General features: G+C 40.9%; 8 protein-coding genes across 8 annotated transcripts; 3 read left to right on the top strand and 5 right to left on the bottom strand.

Moving 5' to 3' along the window:
* Positions 1 to 2: 2 nt before the first annotated feature.
* On the bottom strand, positions 3 to 975 carry V1514DRAFT_323282 (uncharacterized protein). The gene has a single exon (XM_066926217.1). The coding sequence runs from the start codon at positions 892 to 894 to the stop codon at positions 22 to 24; it is 873 nt and encodes a 290-aa protein (XP_066786110.1). The 5' UTR covers positions 895 to 975; the 3' UTR covers positions 3 to 21.
* Positions 976 to 3,270, bottom strand: V1514DRAFT_323277 (L-lysine 6-monooxygenase (NADPH-requiring)-domain-containing protein). Its single transcript, XM_066926216.1, has 2 exons — positions 3,111 to 3,270; positions 976 to 3,058 (listed from the first exon to the last, which is right to left on the bottom strand). Exon 2 carries the CDS (start codon positions 2,948 to 2,950, stop codon positions 1,367 to 1,369), a length of 1,584 nt encoding a protein of 527 aa, XP_066786109.1. The 5' UTR covers positions 2,951 to 3,058; positions 3,111 to 3,270; the 3' UTR covers positions 976 to 1,366.
* A 65-nt stretch (positions 3,271 to 3,335) lies between these two features.
* Positions 3,336 to 5,894, bottom strand: V1514DRAFT_287371 (major facilitator superfamily domain-containing protein). Its single transcript, XM_066925220.1, has 2 exons — positions 4,956 to 5,894; positions 3,336 to 4,868 (listed from the first exon to the last, which is right to left on the bottom strand). The coding sequence occupies exons 1-2, from the start codon at positions 5,399 to 5,401 to the stop codon at positions 3,605 to 3,607; spliced, it is 1,710 nt and encodes a 569-aa protein (XP_066786108.1). The 5' UTR covers positions 5,402 to 5,894; the 3' UTR covers positions 3,336 to 3,604.
* Positions 5,895 to 5,985: 91 nt separating this feature from the next.
* V1514DRAFT_323273 (uncharacterized protein) lies at positions 5,986 to 6,455 on the top strand. The gene has a single exon (XM_066926215.1). The coding sequence runs from the start codon at positions 6,106 to 6,108 to the stop codon at positions 6,367 to 6,369; it is 264 nt and encodes an 87-aa protein (XP_066786107.1). The 5' UTR covers positions 5,986 to 6,105; the 3' UTR covers positions 6,370 to 6,455.
* V1514DRAFT_2836 (Nup133 N terminal like-domain-containing protein) lies at positions 6,432 to 10,514 on the bottom strand. The gene is made up of 3 exons (XM_066925128.1): positions 10,333 to 10,514; positions 9,151 to 10,282; positions 6,432 to 9,094 (listed from the first exon to the last, which is right to left on the bottom strand). The coding sequence occupies exons 2-3, from the start codon at positions 10,226 to 10,228 to the stop codon at positions 6,495 to 6,497; spliced, it is 3,678 nt and encodes a 1,225-aa protein (XP_066786106.1). The 5' UTR covers positions 10,229 to 10,282; positions 10,333 to 10,514; the 3' UTR covers positions 6,432 to 6,494.
* Positions 10,515 to 10,698: 184 nt separating this feature from the next.
* On the top strand, positions 10,699 to 11,968 carry V1514DRAFT_323270 (uncharacterized protein). Its single transcript, XM_066926214.1, has 2 exons — positions 10,699 to 10,921; positions 10,982 to 11,968. The coding sequence occupies exons 1-2, from the start codon at positions 10,751 to 10,753 to the stop codon at positions 11,837 to 11,839; spliced, it is 1,029 nt and encodes a 342-aa protein (XP_066786105.1). The 5' UTR covers positions 10,699 to 10,750; the 3' UTR covers positions 11,840 to 11,968.
* A 5,759-nt stretch (positions 11,969 to 17,727) lies between these two features.
* V1514DRAFT_323265 (Glutamate/Leucine/Phenylalanine/Valine dehydrogenase-domain-containing protein) lies at positions 17,728 to 19,382 on the bottom strand. The gene is made up of 2 exons (XM_066926213.1): positions 19,188 to 19,382; positions 17,728 to 19,116 (listed from the first exon to the last, which is right to left on the bottom strand). The coding sequence occupies exons 1-2, from the start codon at positions 19,317 to 19,319 to the stop codon at positions 17,881 to 17,883; spliced, it is 1,368 nt and encodes a 455-aa protein (XP_066786104.1). The 5' UTR covers positions 19,320 to 19,382; the 3' UTR covers positions 17,728 to 17,880.
* A 768-nt stretch (positions 19,383 to 20,150) lies between these two features.
* V1514DRAFT_323260 (uncharacterized protein) lies at positions 20,151 to 21,893 on the top strand. The gene is made up of 2 exons (XM_066926212.1): positions 20,151 to 20,562; positions 20,626 to 21,893. Exons 1-2 carry the CDS (start codon positions 20,535 to 20,537, stop codon positions 21,642 to 21,644), a joined length of 1,047 nt encoding a protein of 348 aa, XP_066786103.1. The 5' UTR covers positions 20,151 to 20,534; the 3' UTR covers positions 21,645 to 21,893.
* The last annotated feature ends 97 nt before the right edge of the window (positions 21,894 to 21,990 follow it).

Here is a 21,990-nt window from a genome sequence, read left to right as displayed (position 1 = left end):
TTGCAAAATGTTTTTAATGTTTTACCATCTGTCATTTGGTCCTCCGGGTCCTCCGGGTCCTCCAGGACCTCCTTGTCCTCCAGGCCCACCATAACCACCGTAACCTCCTTGTCCATTATAACCACCCTGTCCACCCTGTCCACCCTGTCCATTATACCCACCGGGACCTCCTGGGCCACCGAAACCTCCTGGTCCGCCTGAGCCACCGAAACCTCCTGGTCCGCCTGAGCCACCGAAACCTCCTGGTCCGCCTGAGCCACCGAAACCTCCTGGTCCGCCTGGGCCACCGAAACCTCCTTGTCCGCCTGGGCCACCGAAACCTCCTTGTCCGTCAAATCCACCAGGTCCACCCTGTCCTCTAAATCCACCAGGACCACCGGGACCACCTTGTCCGCCATGATGATGGTTATGATGACCACCTTCTTGACCGTAGCCCTCGCGGCCGCCGCCGTTGCCGCCGCCGCCGAAAAACCCACTTCCGCCCTGATTTTGTGGTGGTAGAGGCGGGTGGTTGTTATGATTCTTATGATTGCTAAACTGTTCCTCAATAAAATGAGTCAACGTGGCACCACCAAGCGCGCCGCCGATGCCGCCTAATGTGCCATGGCCAGAGTTCTGGCCCACCTTGTGACCAATGAACCCGCCAGCTGCGGCGCCAAGTAGGTTGGCACCCAAGCCACGATCACCATCTTGTTGTGGTTGTTGTTGTGATTGCTGCTGGCCGACATAACCCTGCTGTGATTGCTGTTGCTGGTAGTAATCAGGCTGCTGTTGTTGCTGACGGTCATTATTATTATAGCCGCCCTGGTTGTTGTTGTTGTTATTGTTGTCGTATTGGTTCGATTCGTAACCGCCGGAGTTTCCGGAATTGCCGTAGTAATCATTATTTGACATCTTGATTCTTTGATGGTACTTGTGGATTGCTTGTGAGAAGTGCAAAAAAAGAACCAGGCAAAGTGGCAAGGGAGACTAAAATAATCTGACGAGGCCACGCAACACTGATCGCACAATACTTAACCGACCTGGCGCACGCACGCAATGACGTCATGTACAAGCGTCTTAGTGGGGATTGCCCCTGCGCCACTCGCCTGCGCCTCAGGGGGTTGCCCTTGCCCTTGAGCTGCGCCTAACGCTGGCCCGTCTATCCGGGGAAATTTTTAACAGACTTGGGTCCTGTCTTTTAATTCAGACATGTTTAAATAATGGATAATTCTTTCTGTGTATACTGTTTAATAACGCAAAAAAAAAAAAAGAAACCAAAGATCTCCGCAACATATTGCCCGTAAAAAACCATAAAAACGCCAACTAAAAGCCCCGCAAGAACCACCCAGAAAAAAAAAACAAGATACAAGCCAAATGTTCGTTATTATAATGATTGCCCAAAGATGCTGCCGGCAATTTCTTGGCCACGAATTGCCAAAATTGAAAGCAACGTGTCACTCAAGCCATGAGTGGATTGATTGGAACCCTGCGTAAACAGTTTGCATGCCAACCGGTCATCTGTCTTGACCTGATAATTTCGTTCAACTTCTGGCGATCCGGTCGGCATAAACTTGCTCAAGTTCGTTAATAATTGATCTCGGTTAATCGAATTATCATATCCGGTTGCCGCCACAACAAAATCGTATTCAAGTTTTTCTAAACCGTTACTTGGAGATGCAACAGAATTATTTTGCAACGTCAGTAAAATCACGTCTCCTTTATCTTCAAATTGTGATACCGTTCGATTATTTCTCATCCATAGCCGGATATTACGCCCAGGAAGTTTTTCCTCATACATGCGTCGAAATAGATCTTCAAGAAGTTCAATTCGAACAACGCCATAGTTAGTGGTTGCATGGTTCTTTATAAATTGATTACGTTCAACTTGTGATTTGGCAAAAATCTCATCAACTGCTTGCGGATTAAACAACTCATTCACAAACGGTGAATCATCCGAGGGTTTGAGTGCATATGATGAAAAAATCATGTCAATCGTCGCATTGGCATAGTTAGAATGCAGGTAACCAGTAATTTCAGCTGCAGACTGGCCGCCACCAATGACCGCAATTCTGGCAGATTTCTGACCCGTCACGATAGTTTCAATTTGTGACAATGAATACATGAACTGTGCCGAATGAATTACTCTTAAATAATTAGGTTCATGCTTGGTTGAGTCAACCTTTCTGATTCTTGGAATTAATAGGCTGTTGGGAAAACATTCAGGAAATTTCATGCGACCACCAGCACAGACGACCACATTTTTGGCAAATCTTATGAATTGCTTGATCTCGCCATGGTCATTTGCCAATCTAGTAGTAACCGCAAATTTTTTATAAATATCATGACCGTCATATGGTGATGCTGAATCAATTATTTTAGAATTACCCGATTCATCTTCCGCGGGGTAAAGATCAAAAACTTCTTCGCCATAAACAACCTGATGATTAAATTGTTGCGCACACCAATTCATGTAATCGTTATATTCTTCGCATAACGGATAAAAAGTTGATTGGTTAACAAAATCAATTAATCGTTGATTGCAATGAAGATAGTTTAAAAAAGTAAACTTGGAAGTCGGATCACGCAACGTGGCAAAATCTTTAACAAAACTGATCTGCATGCGTGATGATGGCAACAGCAAGCCTCCGTGCCAGGCAAACGAAGTTTGCCGTTCAATAAACAAGATCCGCAACGCGCCTGCATGCTTAACCGTTTCCTCAATCGCGATCGCGATCGCGATCGCGGACGGTCCGAACCCGACGCAGATTAAATCATAGCAATCCTCATTTACTGACGCAGGAGTTGATAATGCAGATGACGCTGGTGATGACAAACCGGATAAAGATGAAGATGACGACGATGGGGATGCAAGTATTGGCTTTCGCGCCGGTTCGTTCAAGGCCCGCACGCTTGTCTCGTGCTGGCCACGTGTTGCGGTCCTTGAACTATCCCGAGTATGATTCTCCATAAGTGAACGTAATCATCTGATCCGGTTGCACTTGAACGAGAGCATATGACTTGTGAAAAAAAAAATGCAATTAAAAGACTGAGATGTCAAAGTTGTGTAAAATATTTGCTACGTTGCGTGAGTTATAGTGCCTGTCGATCTTTTACATTATATACAGTACGTCACTCGAATCAAGTTCGCAGAACTGTTCTTACCGCAAAACCAACCCAAGAAGACGAAAAAAAATGAAAAAAAATTGCCTCAACAAACAATTAAAGTTTGATAGAAAATATAAATGAAAAAAAAAATATTACGAATTGTTTCCCCGCGGCAGCTTCAACAAAAAGTCTCGTCATCCCAAGGTCTGCGTACAAGAATTAAAGCTCGATCCAAAAAAAAAAAAGAGCAAATAGCATACGAATAGTTCTCTTATCTTCTTTGACTGGCAAGTTTGATCGCATGCAAGTAGTACATACAGTGATTGCTCAACTCGTTATTAATTGCACGATAATAGTTAAAATTCATTGCTCGCAAAATTCATCAACTTTCAATATATTCGTAAATACCCTCAGTCCCCGCAATTAATGATCAAGCTCATTTTCCAAAACTCCAGACGACATGTTGCAACATAAAATAATGATAAAAAAATATTAAATAAGTAAAATCTGCCCTTGACTAATCTTTCTTCTTTGGAATGGCAGGAACCATATACCAGCACACCAGCATTGTGCCAAACAAACTGATTGCTACTGGATGAAGAACAAAAGTTCCCTCGGACTGAGCTAGCAAGCCGGTAATAAACGGCCATAACGCACCACCAGTAGATCCAAACGCCGTGATGAGCGTGATTGAAAAAGTTTGGATTTGTCGTGGCAGGATTGTTGTTAACGTGGCCATGGCAGACGGATACATTGGCCCGACAAACAAGCCTACTAACGAAACCGCAACCGCACCGCCAATAATGTTAGGAACCAACCAAGTCACGATTTCAAATGCCAATGCGATCGTGATCAACACGTAAACTGCTTTCTGTGGCGTCATTAACCTGGAAAGCCCGCGACTCAATATAAACCGGCCGACAGTCACACCGAGCCAAAACCCGGAAGCCACATATCCGACCGCAGACGGATTGCCACCTCGATCGTTAATCATGAACGAAACAATCCATCCTCCAATGGACACTTCCACGCCTTGATACAATAATATGAATATGGCTGCCAACCAAGTGATCTTGCTTCTGATCGCCTGCCGATATATACTTTCCTCCTTACCATCATCAACATTATCAAGATGGTCAGCCGACACGCCAACAGGTAAAACTGATTCTGATCCAGCATTTAATCTTTGCTTTTTGTAACTTTTCAACAAATGATGCGTGCCAAAATCACGATCGCATCCTCTGAACGACCATCCGGACAGAATCGCACCGAAAACATTGAACGCCAGCAAAATCAAAAAATAACGCGACCACAAAATCCCTTTAGATACCATGACCGTGGCAATCAATGGCGAGATGGTAGCACCAATGCCATAGCTGCCATGCACAACGCCGTACCAGCTCTCAGTGTTTTCTAAGTACGAGCAAAAAACGTTCACATGAGCAACAACGAAGGCCATGCCAAGACCACCAAACAAATAAGCAACCACGACAACCGGGAAAGGCGGCGTGGCCGAAATCATGATGTACATGCATACCAGCAAGGCAGGTCCGGCAGTAAGCATGCCGACCCGGCCAATGTGCGTGTACACGTAATGACTGCAGATTGCAGTGATGATAAACCCAAGAGCATTAGCCATCCAAATCGTAGAAACCTCAGCATAGTTGACGTCGTAATATTTTTCAATGTAAGGCAAGAGCGCACCAGGAGCACCGTCATTTAACCCCAGACCAAAGATTGTCCAGCAACATGCAACCATGCGCCACTTATTCATAGGCGGACTGAAAAAAAAAAAAGACAATCATTCAGAATTGAAATTTCCATAAACAATGAAAAAATTTTTTTTTGAAGTCATGAATTACACTTACTTGTTCAATGTGAATTTACGCACTGCTTGGTTTTCTACCGCATGGCGAAATTCACCCGAGTCCCTTTCTTGAGATGCAAAGTTGTCATTTTCCAAAATGGAAGGCAATCCGGGCGATTCTAATTCCAAGATTGCAATTTCAGTTGTACGATCGGGCGAAATCACAAGTTCAGAGAGTTCGATCGCGTCCGCCGTTTCTTGGTTGAGGTTGGCATCACCACCACCATCATCATCATCATGATTTATCAGTTGACGGGATGATGACCAATTTGAAGTATTAATAAGAAGCGTTTTAGAAGGTCTAGTAATCGCATTTGACGGACGACGGACTGATAATGATTGTCGTCGTCGCTCGCTTTCAGTAGCAATTACCGATTCAATAATCTTGTTGTTGTCGTCGCCGCCGTCGTTCAAATCGATTGCTGCGGAGACCAAATGACTCGACATTATTAATAAAAATTCTTTTTTGAAAAATATAAAAAAAATGAAAGAAGGAAAAAGATCTTCCTTTTGTAAAAAAAAAAAATTAAAGATCAGCAATGAGTTTTTGTATTTTATTTATTTATTTATAGAAAGTTACGATGAAATTCTGACAAAACTGGGGAAAACAGGTCCTTTTTCAAATTTTTTTTTAAACCCCATAAGTCTGTTCTCTTTTTCATATATCAATGCCAAGTATATATGATCTGGTACACTTTGTTACTATTCTTTGTTTGTTTTGTCAGCAAATCCTTTTTTTTTTTTTTGACTGTTTTCGCGAAAAAGAATGGTTACTGTTTTATTGACAAGTTGGACGCAATAACGCACACGCCAACGGATGATTTGCCGGGAGGTAATCTTTCCCGTTTCGGCTTGCGATCCGATGGATCTTCTGCCCCGTTGTTCATCGGTTACACTGTCGTAAGTACACATGCATTCGCACGATATTGTGATAGTCAAGTATACATAGTTTGAATCATATGAACATTTAACCTTAAGATTACAGATGATTTGGAATCGTGGAGTGTGGGGGGGATGTGGGGGCGGAGTCGCTTATAAGTTAGCCGGGCTTGGGGAAAGAACAGCACAACGAACCAACCCAAGTATTTCAGAGGTCAAAAAAAATATAACGAAATAAAATAAATTACAAAAATAGAACAAGCACAGGTAGAATGAGTACCTTAATTATACCCATTCAATTATTGCTGATTAATCTTCTGTCTAACGAAGCGGTTGTTCACGTCGTGGCCAACGACAGCGTTCGCTTCATAAACGCAACCGCCACCGTTGCGGTCGCTGCCGATCCAAGGTACATGTTCACTTTTCCGTTTGATCCTTCGCCGTACGTTAAAACCGCGGAAGCATCGGTCAGGCTTTTTGGTGCCATCGTGATTCTTATAAAGTTATTTGCAAGAGTGGGTTTAATCAGGCTATAATGTGAGACTATTTTCACATGCCAAATACAGTCAAGCATAACTACTTATATCCACTTTTTTCTTTTTTCTTCTTGTTAACATTGTACACTATAATATAATTACATTATTGATATGATTTAGTCTTTTTAACCGTTATAATCCGCAGCCTTGATTATGGCTTGCTGAATATCTCTATATCCCAACGGGTTGGCGAACTCGTTATACAAAACTGACAGGTTCAACACCTTGCCATCCAACTTGTCGATTAATCCCGCCCGCTTGTCCGCTTCACCATCACCACTCAACCGATCGTCCGCTTTCACGTGACTCAAAAGATCATCCTGAATGAATGCCACCGCGAACTCGTCCTCGATCGACTGATGCAACCGCAGCATGATTTGTCGTTGTGCCGGTGGGCAATAGCAATTGCAAAACCCGCGAGCTCGTGAAAGGTATTCGATTCGTTGAGCCAACGTCAGGTTAAAATCACTTTGCGCCAACCGGTACAGGACCTGTCCGGCTTGCAGGTATTGTTCCTTTTTGGCTTCAAATACCCATAACAAATCTGCCTGTTGCAAATTTGTTCGCGCGTTGTTTTCCAAGTAGGATTCAATATACGGCGTATCGATCTCCAACAACCGCTGCGCCAATCCTCGCGACACAAACCAATCGTAAAAACAATAATGAAACAATTCATCCTTGGACGCATATGCGGCCGCGTAGGTCTCCGTTTGCAGTTCTGATATCGGTTGAAGAGATACCTGCCCATTCGTGGCATTATTACCTTGCTGATCTTGTTGATCGTCTGTCTCACGTTGCTCGTTATCACCGTTGGCCCTCTTGTCAGCATCATCAAGAATCGCAAACACGAGCTCGTAGCATCTAAACCGTTTTTGATACAATTCTTCTCGAGGATCTAATTCTGGCCGTCCGTCGGCAAAAAATGCAAGTGCTTGATTGCCCCTGTCCGCTTCTGCTGCTGCTCTCAACACGGTCTCGACCACGCCGGGATGGAATTCGAGTACCAACAATTCATGCACGGCATCGTTCAAATCTTCAAACGAAATCGTGCTGGCTGCCTTATCCAACAATCGCACGCTCTCACGCGAATATTGTAACTTCAAATCTGGATCGGTTGAGGCCACCAGTTTGGCCTTGCGAAGGTATTCAATCGCCTTGAACAATACGACATCATCTGCCGAACAGAACGATCCGCATCGTTGACGAAGCACTTCGGCAACGTTATCAACCGATCCGCCTGCAGCAATGCTTTGATTCACAATTGCTGACACTAATTCTTTTGCCAACTCTGTGCCTTCCGATGCCGTGAACAGTTCTTGATAGGTCAACTTGAGCAACCGACCCTGAACCTCTGCAGGCAGTAACGACATGATTTCCTTCAACTTCTTTGATTCGCCAGCTACAAGTCCAATAAATGAAATCCCTTCCCTCATAAATGTGATCAATTGAACAAGTGCATGCATGCCTCTATGTTCAGCCTGTAACGATAACTCATCACCTCGGCCACCGCCAATGCCATTATTGAACGCCCTGTCTGGTCCAGAAAGTCCATCAATCAAATGCCGGTTAGTTTCTAAAAACTCATACAGTTCAAACAACATTATCTGATACTTGTTCAAAGTTGTTTCCAAAACATTACTGACATACGCCCTGCTCTTGCCTTTGCCTACAATCTTGAAGATCGGAACCCGCCAGATATCACGCACGATTCGAGCAATATATGTGGCCAATCCATCAAACCTGCCACTGAGCTTCACATTGTCCAACGACAAGGCATCTGAAATATAGTTATCATCCCTTATATGTGACTTGCCACCAAATTCCAAATAGGCCTTTTTGGCAATCTCACGCGCATCAAGGGGAGAAGATGAAGATGAAGATGAAGCAACATAGAGTGCGGTGGCACAAGTCTCCGATCTTCCGTACAGGTCATAAAAATATCTGGCCTCGTTGCCTAGTTGCATAAAAATCTCTGGCGCGTACCGTCGCTTGTAGATATGAACTCCCGTGTTTGTCAGCACGGCCACTTGAGTTGGTGGAATAATAAACTGCCCGGCAACTTCATTTCCAAAGCCTTCCGGCTTATTTGTGATTTGCAATTCGGGAGTAATCAGTTCGATTGCTTGTACGAATCCTTCAATGTCAACAAACGATGCCATTTCGAATTGCTGCGGGGCGGTATTTGAAGTTGACGACTGAAGCAAAATCCTGCCGCTATCGGGCGCCGAAACAAACAAATCATCTGATTCATTACCTTCCTTAACTGCAAAATAATACCCGGGAGCAAAAAGTTTTGAAAATTTTGTCTTTTTTAACACGGAAGAAGTCGACCCGGTCGGTCCTGTACCATCTGGTGGCGGGAATCTGATTTGAATTGCCTGCATTGTCGACGGGCCACCTTCGCCTGAAGTAGTGAACACGTATGACGATCTAGCTGCCCGAATATAAATCCGGCATCCGGTTGACGTCGTGGCAATGAGATGTATCTGGGCACTTTCCCTTGGTGACACTGCATGGATTGAAACAATGCTAGTCGTGCGAGGATCCAAAAGTGGTGAAGGAGCGTTTAGCATCTGCAAATGAGATAACAAATGATTAACAGGGTACGTGATGTTAGTCTTGAGCTCGGTCGGCGAGTTCAAATAATACGTGCGAATAGTAGATCGTGATGAAAGGGTGTATAGTGTTGATCGTGAGTCATCAATAACTATTTGCACAATGTACTCTGCATAGAAATAAGTATGAATTTTTTTTGTTGTTTTATTGCACAAGATAACTCACCATGATGTGATCCTGGTAAAAACGCATTAACAATGCCAGTAGGCAAAATATTCGTGATTGGCGACAACGAGCCAATCGAAGGCGTAAATCCAGAAAATCCACTCCTGGTATGACACACTTTGCCACATTTCCCCTTAAACCAGCTTTCAGTATTTGAATAAGTGAATTCCCACACGTCAGTTGATTCGCGACTTGTGAAAAAAATCCGCCCGGTTGCATCACTGCCAGTAATAACATTCACATCAAGTCCCTTGATTGAAACTTCCATTCCAGTTTCAAACAAATTCAGTTCATTATTTTCATATGAAACCGCAATCAAATGAAGTTCTAACGGAGTAGCCAACACGAGCAGATATTTTATCGAATCAACAAATGTTCCCTTATGAGGCTTGATCAAATTTACTGATAAAATCGTGTGTTGCAATTCTTCAAATGATGAATAGTCATTACCATTACTGTAATTCCAAAAATATAATCGGTTATCAACCGTGATCCAGGCTCGCTTGATTTGAGGGAACAATCCCATTCTTGTGTAACATTCAGTCTTGTTGTATTGTTCAAAAATAATATCCGGAATGTTTACAGTTTTTGATCGTTCGAACGGAACCCATGCACTGGCACCGGGAGTTGGAGTGAAAAAATATTCCGATAATTGGCTTTGCTGAATGATGCGATCAAGATCAGGGTACCGAATATCTTTGTCCAAATATTCGTTCACCGCATTTTTGGCATAATGAATCGGTGTTAACGGAGCAGCAGCTTTGGAATTAATCTCCACAGCCTTGCCCGGTGTCGTGGCAGAAGTCGGCGTGGTGGCAGTAATCCTTGCTTCTGGAGATTTCGGTTGGAATAATAATGATTGCCCACTAATAGTATTAGCACCAGGCGTGTTTGTGGTAATACTTCGAGCCGGAGTATTGTATAATTGCTGCTGTGATGTGTTTCTTGGAAACCCTCCGATAGGTGTCGGAGTAACTGGATACTGCCCCTGCAGATGTGCTCCTGGCCCACCTACACTGCTCGTGCTCCCCGGAGTGCCAGAATTGATGCCATGCAATGACGGATATAGCGTCGCCATGACTCTGAAACAAAAAAAAAAAAATAAATTCAATAATATATGTTCACTCAAATCCTATATTTGATTAACATATTACACTTTGACTGATGAAAACCAAATCGTACCTGTGGAGGATTCGTCGTGCACTATATATATATATATATTGTCAACAAGAAAAAAAACAAATCGAAATTTGAACCACTAAAACTTTGAAATCTTAAAGATGCACCCCTGTCTTCGCATCAATTATTTATTACTACTATACAACAATCCAATGTGGAGCCTTAAACCTCAACAATGCAACAGAAAATCAAAGATCGGTAAACACTATACTGTGAATTTTTTTTGTAAATTTTTTTAAAACGGTTGCCGATAACTCTTATTTTAACAAAGACCATCATGATTTTGTGCTGTTAAAAATGCGCTGATCAGGGTAAGGGCGCATTCGCCAATACATTTTAAACCTGCACCACAAAACACATTGCCAGAGATTTTGATATTTTGATTTCGATTTGCTTTTTGGATTAACCATTCGATACCACGATGGCATTCAATTGTGCTATTCTTGATTCATATCTATCAACGCTTCAATCTTCAAAGATTTTAGCTTATTCTTCATTACTTTTTATCTTGGTTGGATTTTATCGTTATGTTTCATTTGGTTACAAACTTACCAAGCTCTTTTTTGAACTTTTCATTCTCTCAGGCAAAAATGTAAGTGTTTTTTTTTTCATATAATCAATTAATGTTATATTTTGTTAAAATCAAAATTAGTTGAAAAATTATGGTGCCGGTAAAGGAGCATGGGCTGTAATCACGGGAGCATCGGATGGCATTGGCAAAGAATTTTCGTTACAATTAGCCAAAAAGGGGTTTAATGTGGTTTTGGTATCCAGAACCGAATCCAAACTCGTTGAACTTGCCAATGAGATTGAACAAAAATTTAAAGTCAACACCAAGGTCTTGCCGTTTGATTTTTCATTAAACCAAAGTATTGACTATCAGGCGCTGGCAAACTTGATCGAGCCGCTCGACGTGACCGTGCTAATTAACAACGTGGGTCAGTCACATGCTATTCCGGTTCCGTTTGCTGAAACTGAAGAATCAGAACTTTCAAACATTATCCTGATTAACGATCTGGCAACCCTGAAAGTTACCAGGATCGTGACTCCCAAGCTGATTACCAAGCGGCAAGGATTGATCTTGACCATGGGCTCGTTCGGCGGCTTGTTCCCCACACCGTATCTTGCTGTATATTCTGGATCCAAGGCATTCTTGCAACAGTGGAGTTCAGCATTGGCCGCCGAATTGAAGCCTTACAATGTCGATGTTGACTTTGTGCTTTCGTATTTAGTCACGTCAGCCATGTCGAAGATTCGACGAACCAGTGCACTTATTCCGAACCCCAAGTCATTTGTCGCGAGCACGTTATCAAGTATTGGCCTGCAACGGGGTGCTCAAGGTCGGGCTGCAACCAGTACGCCGTATTGGAGTCATGCGATTTTTCAATTTGCGGTTGCCAACACTGTGGGGGAATTGTCCAATATTGTATCTAATTTGAACTTGAAATTTCATATTGGCATTAGAAAGCGGGCATTGAAGAAGGCAGAGAGGGAGAATAAAAAGCTTTAACTTGTCTGGCAATAGTTGTTATAAGAATTAGCTTTTAGTTGTACATTGCAATTGCGAAATATAGTGTGCAATCAATCACTTTGTGAACGAATTAATATGAAAGTTAATATTAAGCTTGTTTGAAACATTTTTCTTGTGACTATGAATTCTTGACAAGACTGTAGATCTAAAATAAGATGCGCAACATTGGAAAAATGTTTAACCATTCGTCCGTAACCAAAAAGATATATGACCATAATTATAACAACTAATAATAATAGTTAAAATCAAAATAAAAAAAAAATATATTATGTGAAACTTTTAAACACGGGGATTCTCAGTTGGGTAATAATACTGCGAAGTCAAATGTCCCAGCGCGCGTCCCCAAGCTTTGTTTCCTTTGAATGCCATAAAGAAAAAAAAAAAGAGATAAACTCTTATGTGCAATATTGCAAGATACAATATTTTGATAATCGTTTTTTATTTTGCCAATATACTGTTGGATAAAACGTCAACCTTGCTTTGATACACTGAATAAGTTCCATTGTTGTGTCCATGACAGGAAGGGAGCGGGTTTGTTTATCTTGACTAGATCATCTAGATTTTTTTCTTTTTCTTTAAAAGTCATGGTTGTAATTCCCTTGGCTGCTGCTGCTGCTGTTCTAAATACTTTGATTTTGATTCTGATCCGGTTGCATTTGCGAATTCGAAATTGGCAGCAGAATATTCGTCAGGCAATTTTCGCCTAAACCTGGGGATAATCTTGCTAAACACGACGTTATCATGATGCACGTAATTAGCATGATTTTCATCATGTCGCATGTTGCGCAAATGACGGTTCACGTTTCCCTTTGTTGTGAACTTTAACCCGCATCGGCAGATAAATGCAAACATGTGTTGATGACTGTTATTACCGTCATCGTTGTCGTCGTCATCATCGTTGTCATCGTCGTCGTTGTGGTCATTCTCATTGACGTCGTGGTTGTCATGATCATGGTAATCGCTTGCCTTGACTTGATGTCCGTTACCATCGAACGCGCCGGCGATCGATGATGCCGAGCACGCCGGTTCATATTCACTATTAATCAAAAGTGAAATGCCGTTAACACTCAAAGTTGGAGCCTTTCTTGTTGAGGTTTGCAAATCAATGCTTCCTTGTTGCGTGAAGTTGTAATTTGATGATGATGATGATGATGATGATGATGATGATGATGATGATGATGATGATGCTGCTGCTGCTGCGGAGTTGGTCATGGGAACCCTAACTCTGGCGTATGGCATGTCGTTAATACCTGGAGGAGTTTGCGGAGGATAAGCCCCAGTCATTCTGTATCGTCTAATTACCGGTGCGCCATTATGTCGTTGTGGTTGCTGTTCCTGGGGTTTCGAGTGTTGTTGTTCCTGCGAACCACGGTCTTCTCGTTGCTTTTTTCTGGTCATTGAAGTGCAAAAACGAAGAGAAAAACGTAAATCCGTAGACAAAAGAATTCGTGCTGACAAAAAATCATATAAATTCCGTTTTTTTTTGCTTTTTTATGTTTAATTGACTTCACGTCCACGGCTTTGCCCCAGATGTACGTGCTCCCTTAATAATGAACGATGAGACAAAAGAAAAAAAAAAAAAAAAAAAAAAACTGATTGAACAAAGTGAAAACAAAACAATTGTTCTGCTGTAAAAAAAAAATATTGGTTGCTTTGCTTTTAAAATTAAAACCAACTCAAACTTTTTTTTTTTGAGTATAAATAAAAAAGGATAATCAACAATGCTAAAATGAAATATGACCTGTACTGAATTAATTCACTTTTTTTTTTAAAAAAAAATTCATTCAGTCGACACTGTTTTTTTCACTGATTTTGAATTGGCGAAAAAAGAAAAAACAAGAAAGAAAGACCAAACAAAAAGACTTGGTTCAAGGAGTAAGATTTCAATGAACGGGGTTTGATTTAAGTTTTAAACTTCCCGAAGGTAAACTCATATTATTTTTGTTCGCTGAAGGAACCTTAAATTATAGAAAATTGGTGAAATGCGATGAGCACCTTACCTTTGCACTCAGCTTCATCGCTGCTCATTTTTGTCAATCCTTTTCTCGCTTGTGGGTTTCGAATTTTCAAACGAAACTTTTAAATAATCATATTTAGCAAATTTTAATCACATAATAACATTGATATAAACGCAATTTATTAAAAGCGCTTTATGGGCTCATAATATAAACTACATTCTTTAAAACCAAACTTTTTTTTTTTTTTTTTGATGAGAGATCATATTCCTGGCAAGTTCCGAGAAATAATCAACCGGGTTTGAAACACGTAATCCACCACAACAAGGCAAAAAGCCCATGAAAATCCTTTTTTTTTGACTCATTATCTCTCAAGTAAAATGCAACCAAAGGAAAAAAAAAAAAAAAAAAAAAACTTATAGACTTCGATACCCAGGCAGTTTGCCAAAACGAGTGTACTACCATACTTTAATTAGTCAGTTATACGTAAATTGCATTACATTTAATTGTGCAATTCCGTTTTAATCATCATCGGATTTAGTTTTCCGGGCCTTTTTTTTCCCCATTCATATTTCCGCCAAGGTTTAAGTTTTTTTTTTATTATTCGACAAGCAATTTATTATATTCGCAGCCTACTATGTCTCATTTGTCAGCTTATGATTCGACGTTCACCTATGCGCCTGTTTACATAATATTCATGTTTATATATGTAAATATATGTAAATATATAACTATAACAACTAGTGTGTACAACTAATTAATTTTATATTTTGGATTAACGGCTAGTGGTACGTATTACACTTATCCGCCCCTCGGCAAACCGGTATATATAGCAGCTGCGTCTTCCGCCTGTAACCGACATTTTGCGTTTTTGAAAAAAAAAAAACCAATGTTTAAGCTTTTTAGCCTATAATCAAAATGTGCAATACAAAACTCTAAACTTAGAAACTCTATATAGATGTTTAGAACTTGTTTTAATCTGAACTCAAGTGCCAAAATTGTTTAACCATTTTGAAACTGGATAATTTTTTTTCTACGCTCAACATTTTACTATTTATAAAAACTAAAAAGGCAACAACAACTCATTTAAATTATTATAAGTACAATTTTTTTTTCGAACAAGTTAAATTACTTCGTGTATAAAAAGGAGATCTTTTTTTCGCGTTCTGGTTTCTCTTTGTTTTTTTGTTTTGAGACAGTTTTGTTTTTTCAATTAAACATTAAAACAGGTAATCTTTTCAGTTACGTCATATTATTTTATATAATTGTGATAAAGATAATGATGACATTGGATATTTTAAACAAAAAACAAGCACTTTAGACAGTCAATCGAGTTGCTCTTATGGTTACATATTTTGTCGCTCATCGGTATTCATGCTTTTTGTTTTCATTAAACAACACAAAACGTGAAATCAAGGCATGATTTAATTTTTCTCTTTTTTTTCATTTTTTTTGAAATTCGCTGTGGCGATGAGGCTTGTTAATGTCATGAGTTGTGACCAAACATGGAATCATACTTTCAGTAACGCGGGGTTTATGAATTGCACCGGGGGGGCCAACAAATCGCATTTTCTAAAATATTTTGCAACAAGCAAGGCATATTGGAACCCAAAGCAGAAATGGTAAATCACATAATGTCGTGGTTCGTGATATCAGCGCATGCCAAAAAAAAAAAAAAATCTTTGCACAGCAAAAAAACACTGCAATGAACTATTTTAAAAAAGGTCTTGGGTGAAGCCAGTAATGCCTAGCGCCAGTTTTCAGATGCATTCATAAACTTGAACGAACGGCACTGCCATATGCCTGCACGTATTCCGTGAGGCCATCGTGACACTACGCCTGCAACTACTTCAGCTTAGTACACTCTAAAACCATCAGGATCAGATAAAAGCTGACCATCAGGATCAGATAAAACTGGCTAAAAAAAATTAAATTTAGAAATTTAATAAATCAATGAACTTGATTGCAAAACCTTTTGACTTGCGCCAGATATACTCCGGTAGTATGCTTCTCTTAACCTACCTTTGCTTGGTCAAGTTTAATTGCACATTTGCTTGTTTTAAACCCGAAAATCAATCTGAAAGCTTTTAGAGACGCTGAAGTGATACAAAATGAACAATGAAATAGAGAATAGAAAGACACAATAGTGGGCAGGAGATTTTTCATAAACAATGTCGGCGTGGTTTTAACCTGACAACAGCATAAAATAAATATAAGAAACCCAACCAAATGTATTGAAAGATTTTGGTTAACGAAAATGAGAAAATAATTTTAGATTATTATCATGGTTTAAAACAAAATTCAGGCATACATTAATTTTTTTTTGTTTTTCGCTTTTTTTTAATTTTATTGCGGTGTGTTTATATTTCTTGCTTCATGTAAAAAAAAAAAATAGAAAAAAATTTAATTGTACCTACTCATAACTTGTTGGAATCCGGGCACTCATATAAATTTTGAAAAAAAAAAAAAATAACAAAATAAAAATAATTTCCTTCTATTAAAAAAAAAAACTCAAAAAGAAAAATTTAACTGCTTTGTTATTTTGCTGTAAACTTTTCCTCAATCCATCCCTTTTCAGTTTTTAAAAAAAGAAAAGAAAAAAAAAGCAAAGCAAAACAAAACAAAAAAATCCATTCAATAAATTATGAAACCCGAGCGTGCATATTGTTAAATGTAAAAGACAGAAAACCAAGCGGTGGGAAAAAAGAAAAGTCAATGAGAACGACGTAAATAGTTCATATAGGTACAAATAAATATTCATATCGACTGTTTATTAAATAATGATGCATCCTCCCAAAGGTTTTGAAGATGATGACTCGGTGGAAGAAGGCTCAGAAGACTCGGATGCCTTAAAGACGACCACGGTAATATGTTCCATTGAATATATTGAAATTAAACCTTGTAACAAGAATGAACCAACCAAAAAAACAAAATTGAATAAATAAATGGGTAATAAAGCAAAAAACATTTATTTGTGTTAACGTACTTTTTGTGATGATCTTATATTTTTTTTAGAACTTGCTGTTATTTGTGACATGTAATAATTTGGTTCTAGTATTGTTCAACTCCGGGTATAACACTAGGCATATTGAAGGTATTGATCAAAAAAAAAATTGTGAAAACAATAATTCACATTATTTGATTGTTCAAAACAATACTCAAAAGCATTGGCCCTAAAAATTTACGTGTTTTCGTTATTAGTTTCCACCCCGCAGGAAATTTTTTTAAAGTTTGGATAACTATTAATTTTTTTTAACCACCCGCACCTTTTTTTTTTTTTTTTTAATTTTTCGCTTAAAATTAATAAAATAAATATTTTATTAATTGTATATGTAACAGTAGTAAATCAATTCACCTTTTTTTATTTTTTTGTTTCACAAAACAAAATTTTCACCTGACCATGTTGTAAGTATAAAGTAATTGGGCGTAGGATCATCGTAAAGGTAGAGAAGGGTAAGCTGACCATCGGCACGATCGATATAAGGTCATACATATAAGACGGTGTCGAGAGAAAAAAACTAAGAACTAGCAAAGAAAAGAAATAAGATGTTTGTTCAGCTTTCTCACTTTGGCGGGTACTCAATCACTATAGACCCTGGTCAAATATTTTGTAATAACATACGTTACTCAATGGATATAAACAATTTAAATTAACGGTAAACGATAAACAGAACGCTAATACATACGTCCTACTTCATTATTATTGTTAAATCAAGGAATATACTTTTAATGCTACCCATCTCCAGATTTCCGGCCTAGAAAATTTATTTTTTAATTACCCCATGGTTTTATCTGGATGTCTCGCGTGCTTGAAATTTTCAAAAATGACATGGCAAATAAGGTTTGAATTGAAAGTTTCGAAATTAGAACTGACATTCAAGCCGCTTCCGGTGAGGCTGAAATAAATCAACGCTTTTATAATGTACAAGAATCTAATTTTATTGATGATATATACCAAATATTACGCACCCAAACACCCTATACAAATAAAAAGGTCATTCCTTTCCTTAGAAAAACAACAAAAGGGTTTTTAAAAAGATAATGATAATACGAAAACCAATGCGTTTAATAAAAGTCACCGAGGTCCTCCATGCCCTGAGCGACCTTGATAAAGCCGGCAATGTTGGCACCCTTGACCAGCGAGGGCAAGCCATCGGTCTTCTCGGATGAGTATTCAATAGCAGTGTTGACGCAGGTCTCGAAGCAAGCAACCATAATGTCCTTCAACTTGGCATCAACCTCCTCACGAGTCCATGACACGCGGGCAGAGTTTTGAGCCATTTCAAGACCGGAAACGGCGACACCGCCAGCGTTGGCAGCTTTTCCGGGAGCGTACCAGATCGAACCGGGAGCCTTTTGACGCTCGGCTTCGAAAACCTCGATGGCTTCCATGGTGGAACCCATGTTGGAACCTTCGGCAATAAATTTGACACCGTTGGCAACAAGAACGGCGGCTTCCTCACCGGAAACCTCGTTCTGAGTGGCAGATGGCAGGGCAACGTCAATCTTGCCAACGTGAACCCATGGTCGCTCACCGGCAAGGTACTTGAACTTGCCAGCCTTGAACTTGGACTCGAGCGAGGCCAGTTCCTTGTGCTGAAGCTTGATTTGAGCAATCTGGGCAATCTCATCGGGGGTGAAACCTTCGGATTCGTTGTCGGCAAGAACAAACGCACCCTTTGAGTCAGAGAGAGACACAACCTTGCCACCGAGCTCGATGACCTTCAACGCAGCATACTGGGCAACGTTACCGGAGCCAGAGATGGCAACCTTCTTGTCCTTGAAAGAGTCGCCAGGCTTGGCGTACTCAATCATCTTCTCGACGTAGTACACGAGACCGTAACCAGTAGCCTCGGGACGGATGAGAGATCCACCCCAGGAGTTACCCTTGCCGGTCAAAACACCTTCCCAGGTGTTTTTGTATCGCTTGTAAGCACCAAACAGATAACCGATTTCACGACCACCAACACCGATATCACCAGCGGGCACGTCAGTGAACCCACCAATGTGACGAGACAATTCACGCATGAATGAATCACAGAATCTGCGGATCTCGTTGTCGGACTTGCCCTTGGGGTCAAAGTCGGAACCACCTTTGCCACCACCGATAGACAAGCCGGTCAAGGCATTCTTGAAGATTTGCTCATAACCAAGGAACTTGAGAATGGAAAGATTCACGGTAGGATGGAATCTAAGACCACCCTTGTAAGGACCAAGGGTGGAATTGAACTGGACACGGAAGCCTCGGTTGACCTGGATGATTCCCTGATCGTCTTCCCAGGTGACACGGAATTGGATGATCTGGTAGTTGTTCAAGTTAGAACTCAACTGAATTTAAATAGTTCAGGCACGTATATACACATTGCACTCACTCTTTCAGGGATAGAAATGATGGGGAGAAGCTTCTTAAGGTTGGGCTTCTTCTCGAACAAGGTGGACTGCTCGAGGGTGAGGTAAAGCTCGTTGTAGGCCTGCTCGAATTCGGGTTCGGATGGAAGAACCATTGTGAATGATGGATGAGAGAGTATGTGAAAAGAAAATAAAACTAGGGATATGGGGAAAACAAAACAGATAAAGAAGGGGAGGACGAATGGCGAGATTTATATCAAGAAAATTATCAAATTTTTTTTTGCCTTCATGATTGATCCACCTTGGGCCCATCGGAGAAGCTTAACCTTGCACAAACCTGGTGTCGGCATTGCGGACACTTGTCGTATCGGAAGTTAGGTGGTTTCGTGCCCAGAACTACTGACGGCAATAGATAAGAAAAAAAAAATTTTTTTTTAAATTAGCTTGGTCATCATGCAACCGCGCAGGTCGGCCGGGTCGTCTGAGCGTGCAACACAAACAGCGGAATGGATTCAAATTCAGACCAGCGTTTGCAGGATGCCGGTATATTGATATCTTGCGTCGTCGATGACTGAACCATGAAAAACGCCCACACATGCACAGTCCAGTGCATAAACAATCAAATGGCGGAGGTGGCGTTTTATGTAATTCATGACCACAAGGACAGCCACCAGCAAGGCTTAAGGTTTGGCGTTGGGTGGCCCGGCGCTAGGCAGTTTCGGGCCGGTGCGAGAGATAAGCCCGCGAGACATGATTGGCTGCGGCATTGGGGCTTGCGGAACAGCGCTTAATGCGCTTGACGAAAACGCTGGTACAGTGGTGACATCCACGTGAAACGTATAAATTAAATCATCTATTAGTAATCAAGTCACGTGTAAATTGGAGAATAGATTATTGCAGGAAACAAACCCGTACCCCGCCGTGCACCGCCTATTATGTAATGACGATCCACGCACCACCGCAAGCTGAGTACATGCAAAGCTCTTTCGAGTTGCAGTCGTCTACATATTTATTGTTCGCACAGCTTTATATATGCAAACTATCCTTAATTGTTCACTCGCATGGCTCACGTTCGACGTACCGTAGTGCATTGCTAACTATAACGTTGAACGCCCCTCGATTGCAAGACCAATCACTGACCACTGTTGCCGTTACCCAACATAATCCCGCTGTTGAAATTACACGGCAACATATCCCGAGCTTACCTTCACACAAATTATTAACCCATTTGTTTTGTGTATTATAATTTAAACTCAAGTAAACCCGTCTTAATATTATACGTGGTTGCCCCGCCGCGCTAAATGTACAACTACTAACTAGTACGACCGATATTTAATTCACGTCACTCTTCTCCACATCACAACAACAACATGGCAACTCAAGCCGTCCCGCCACATCGTGCGTAATAATTCTCATTATAATATCTGTTGTTCGTCATTTAACAATATTTTCCATCTTTAGCTCCGCGTAAAAGCAGGTTTTCCTGGGTCCGAAGACTCGTTTCAAGCAAATCATCCACCTCCAAGCCTGCCACCATTGCCAACTCCGGCAATGCAAAACCTGGCCACGCTTCGTTGTCAATTTCAAATTCTTCATCACATTCATCACTCGTCGTTCGTTCAAGAATGACGCCTTTGACCACGAATTCATCACTGACCCCGTTATACGACTCGGCACGTTCACGTTCACGTTCGCGGTCGCCATCGATTGCGTCGTCGAACAATGCGTCGTCATATTATTACCGGCCGTTTCAAGATGACCATGCTAGTGATTATGCCGATGCGGCCAGCACGACTTCGAGCAACTATTTTTTCTCAAACGTGTTTGCCTCTTCGTCGGACGGCGGCACCGAGTTTTCGTCATCCCATGTGGCAAACTTGACCAGCTCTGGCCACCACCACTACGCTGCGTCGTCATCCACCCGGTCACATCATAAAATGATTTTAACCCCATCTACGACCACTACTGCGGCCTCTCCCAGGTCACCGTCGATCCTGTCATCTGCATCGTCAACTAACAACACCGTGCCTTCCACGCTCACGATTCCGCCATTATTGCCCATTCATTTCCTCAACACCGGCACGGCTGGTGATAACGCCTCGGTCGTGACCCTGGCAAGCTCTTCTAAACGTCGTCGCAAGAGTCTGGATACAAACGCGAGCACGAGGGCTTTAGCTCCGGACAGCATTTTTGGTGGATCAAGAGAATCACTGCCGTTGACGGTGGCTACCACCACCACTAATACCAGCCGGTCGGCTATTGGAAGTTCTAGAAGGAGCCTGAGTGGTACGCGGTTGACTATTCGTACGTTTGACGATAGTTCTAATCATAGTGAAAGCGACAGCGACCGCAATTACAATGACAATGTCGACGACGACGAAAATCACAGTGATCGTGATTCGGAATACGGTAGCCGAAGCAGGTCTTTTGCAGTTCATCGTTCTGATGTTAATGAATCATCCAAACCTGCCGAAATTTAGATGAATCATCATAAGTATTGTATTGTATTTTATATTGATTGATTATTTTATTTTAATTTGGAATTAAATTTACAAAAATGGGTTCGTGGTTTGGTTATTATTGGATTTTGGAATCGTTGGTATTAAATTTGGCAACAGGCATATTGTTGGTTTTGATTTTTTAAAAAAAAAATTGTAAATTGTTTTTACTGTTAAATTGGAAGCAATTTGGCTTGCAACGCGTCGCGACAAGTTTCAGCTAATGTTTACAATCAAGTAAACCCCATATCCTCCAAGATCTGCCAACTCTCTGCAATCGAAAAGAAATAAAAAAAAAAAGAATTGCAGCAAATTTGCGGCAATGCTG

The sequence above is a fragment of the Lipomyces japonicus genome, assembly GCF_038497905.1.
Source record: "Lipomyces japonicus strain CBS 7319 unplaced genomic scaffold V1514scaffold_1, whole genome shotgun sequence".
In the NCBI taxonomy this organism is placed as follows: Eukaryota; Fungi; Ascomycota; class Lipomycetes; order Lipomycetales; family Lipomycetaceae; genus Lipomyces; species Lipomyces japonicus.
Note: the sequence above shows the minus strand (reverse complement) of the source record. Positions and strands in the feature narration are given on the sequence as shown.

Bases quoted from the DNA above. Each gene is read 5' to 3' on its own strand.
- V1514DRAFT_323282 (XM_066926217.1), bottom strand. From the start codon at position 894: ATGTCAAATAATGATTACTACGGCAATTCCGGAAACTCCGGCGGTTAC.
- V1514DRAFT_323277 (XM_066926216.1), bottom strand. From the start codon at position 2,950: ATGGAGAATCATACTCGGGATAGTTCAAGGACCGCAACACGTGGCCAG.
- V1514DRAFT_287371 (XM_066925220.1), bottom strand. From the start codon at position 5,401: ATGTCGAGTCATTTGGTCTCCGCAGCAATCGATTTGAACGACGGCGGC. The intron at 4,869-4,955 runs GTAAGTGTAATT...TTTTTTTTTCAG, and splicing joins CGTAAATTCACATTGAACAA to TCCGCCTATGAATAAGTGGC.
- V1514DRAFT_323273 (XM_066926215.1), top strand. From the start codon at position 6,106: ATGAGTACCTTAATTATACCCATTCAATTATTGCTGATTAATCTTCTG.
- V1514DRAFT_2836 (XM_066925128.1), bottom strand. From the start codon at position 10,228: ATGGCGACGCTATATCCGTCATTGCATGGCATCAATTCTGGCACTCCG. The intron at 9,095-9,150 runs GTGAGTTATCTT...ATTTCTATGCAG, and splicing joins TTTACCAGGATCACATCATG to AGTACATTGTGCAAATAGTT.
- V1514DRAFT_323270 (XM_066926214.1), top strand. From the start codon at position 10,751: ATGGCATTCAATTGTGCTATTCTTGATTCATATCTATCAACGCTTCAA. The intron at 10,922-10,981 runs GTAAGTGTTTTT...AATCAAAATTAG, and splicing joins TCATTCTCTCAGGCAAAAAT to TTGAAAAATTATGGTGCCGG.
- V1514DRAFT_323265 (XM_066926213.1), bottom strand. From the start codon at position 19,319: ATGGTTCTTCCATCCGAACCCGAATTCGAGCAGGCCTACAACGAGCTT. The intron at 19,117-19,187 runs GTGAGTGCAATG...AACAACTACCAG, and splicing joins TCATTTCTATCCCTGAAAGA to ATCATCCAATTCCGTGTCAC.
- V1514DRAFT_323260 (XM_066926212.1), top strand. From the start codon at position 20,535: ATGGCAACTCAAGCCGTCCCGCCACATC. The intron at 20,563-20,625 runs GTGCGTAATAAT...TTCCATCTTTAG, and splicing joins TCAAGCCGTCCCGCCACATC to CTCCGCGTAAAAGCAGGTTT.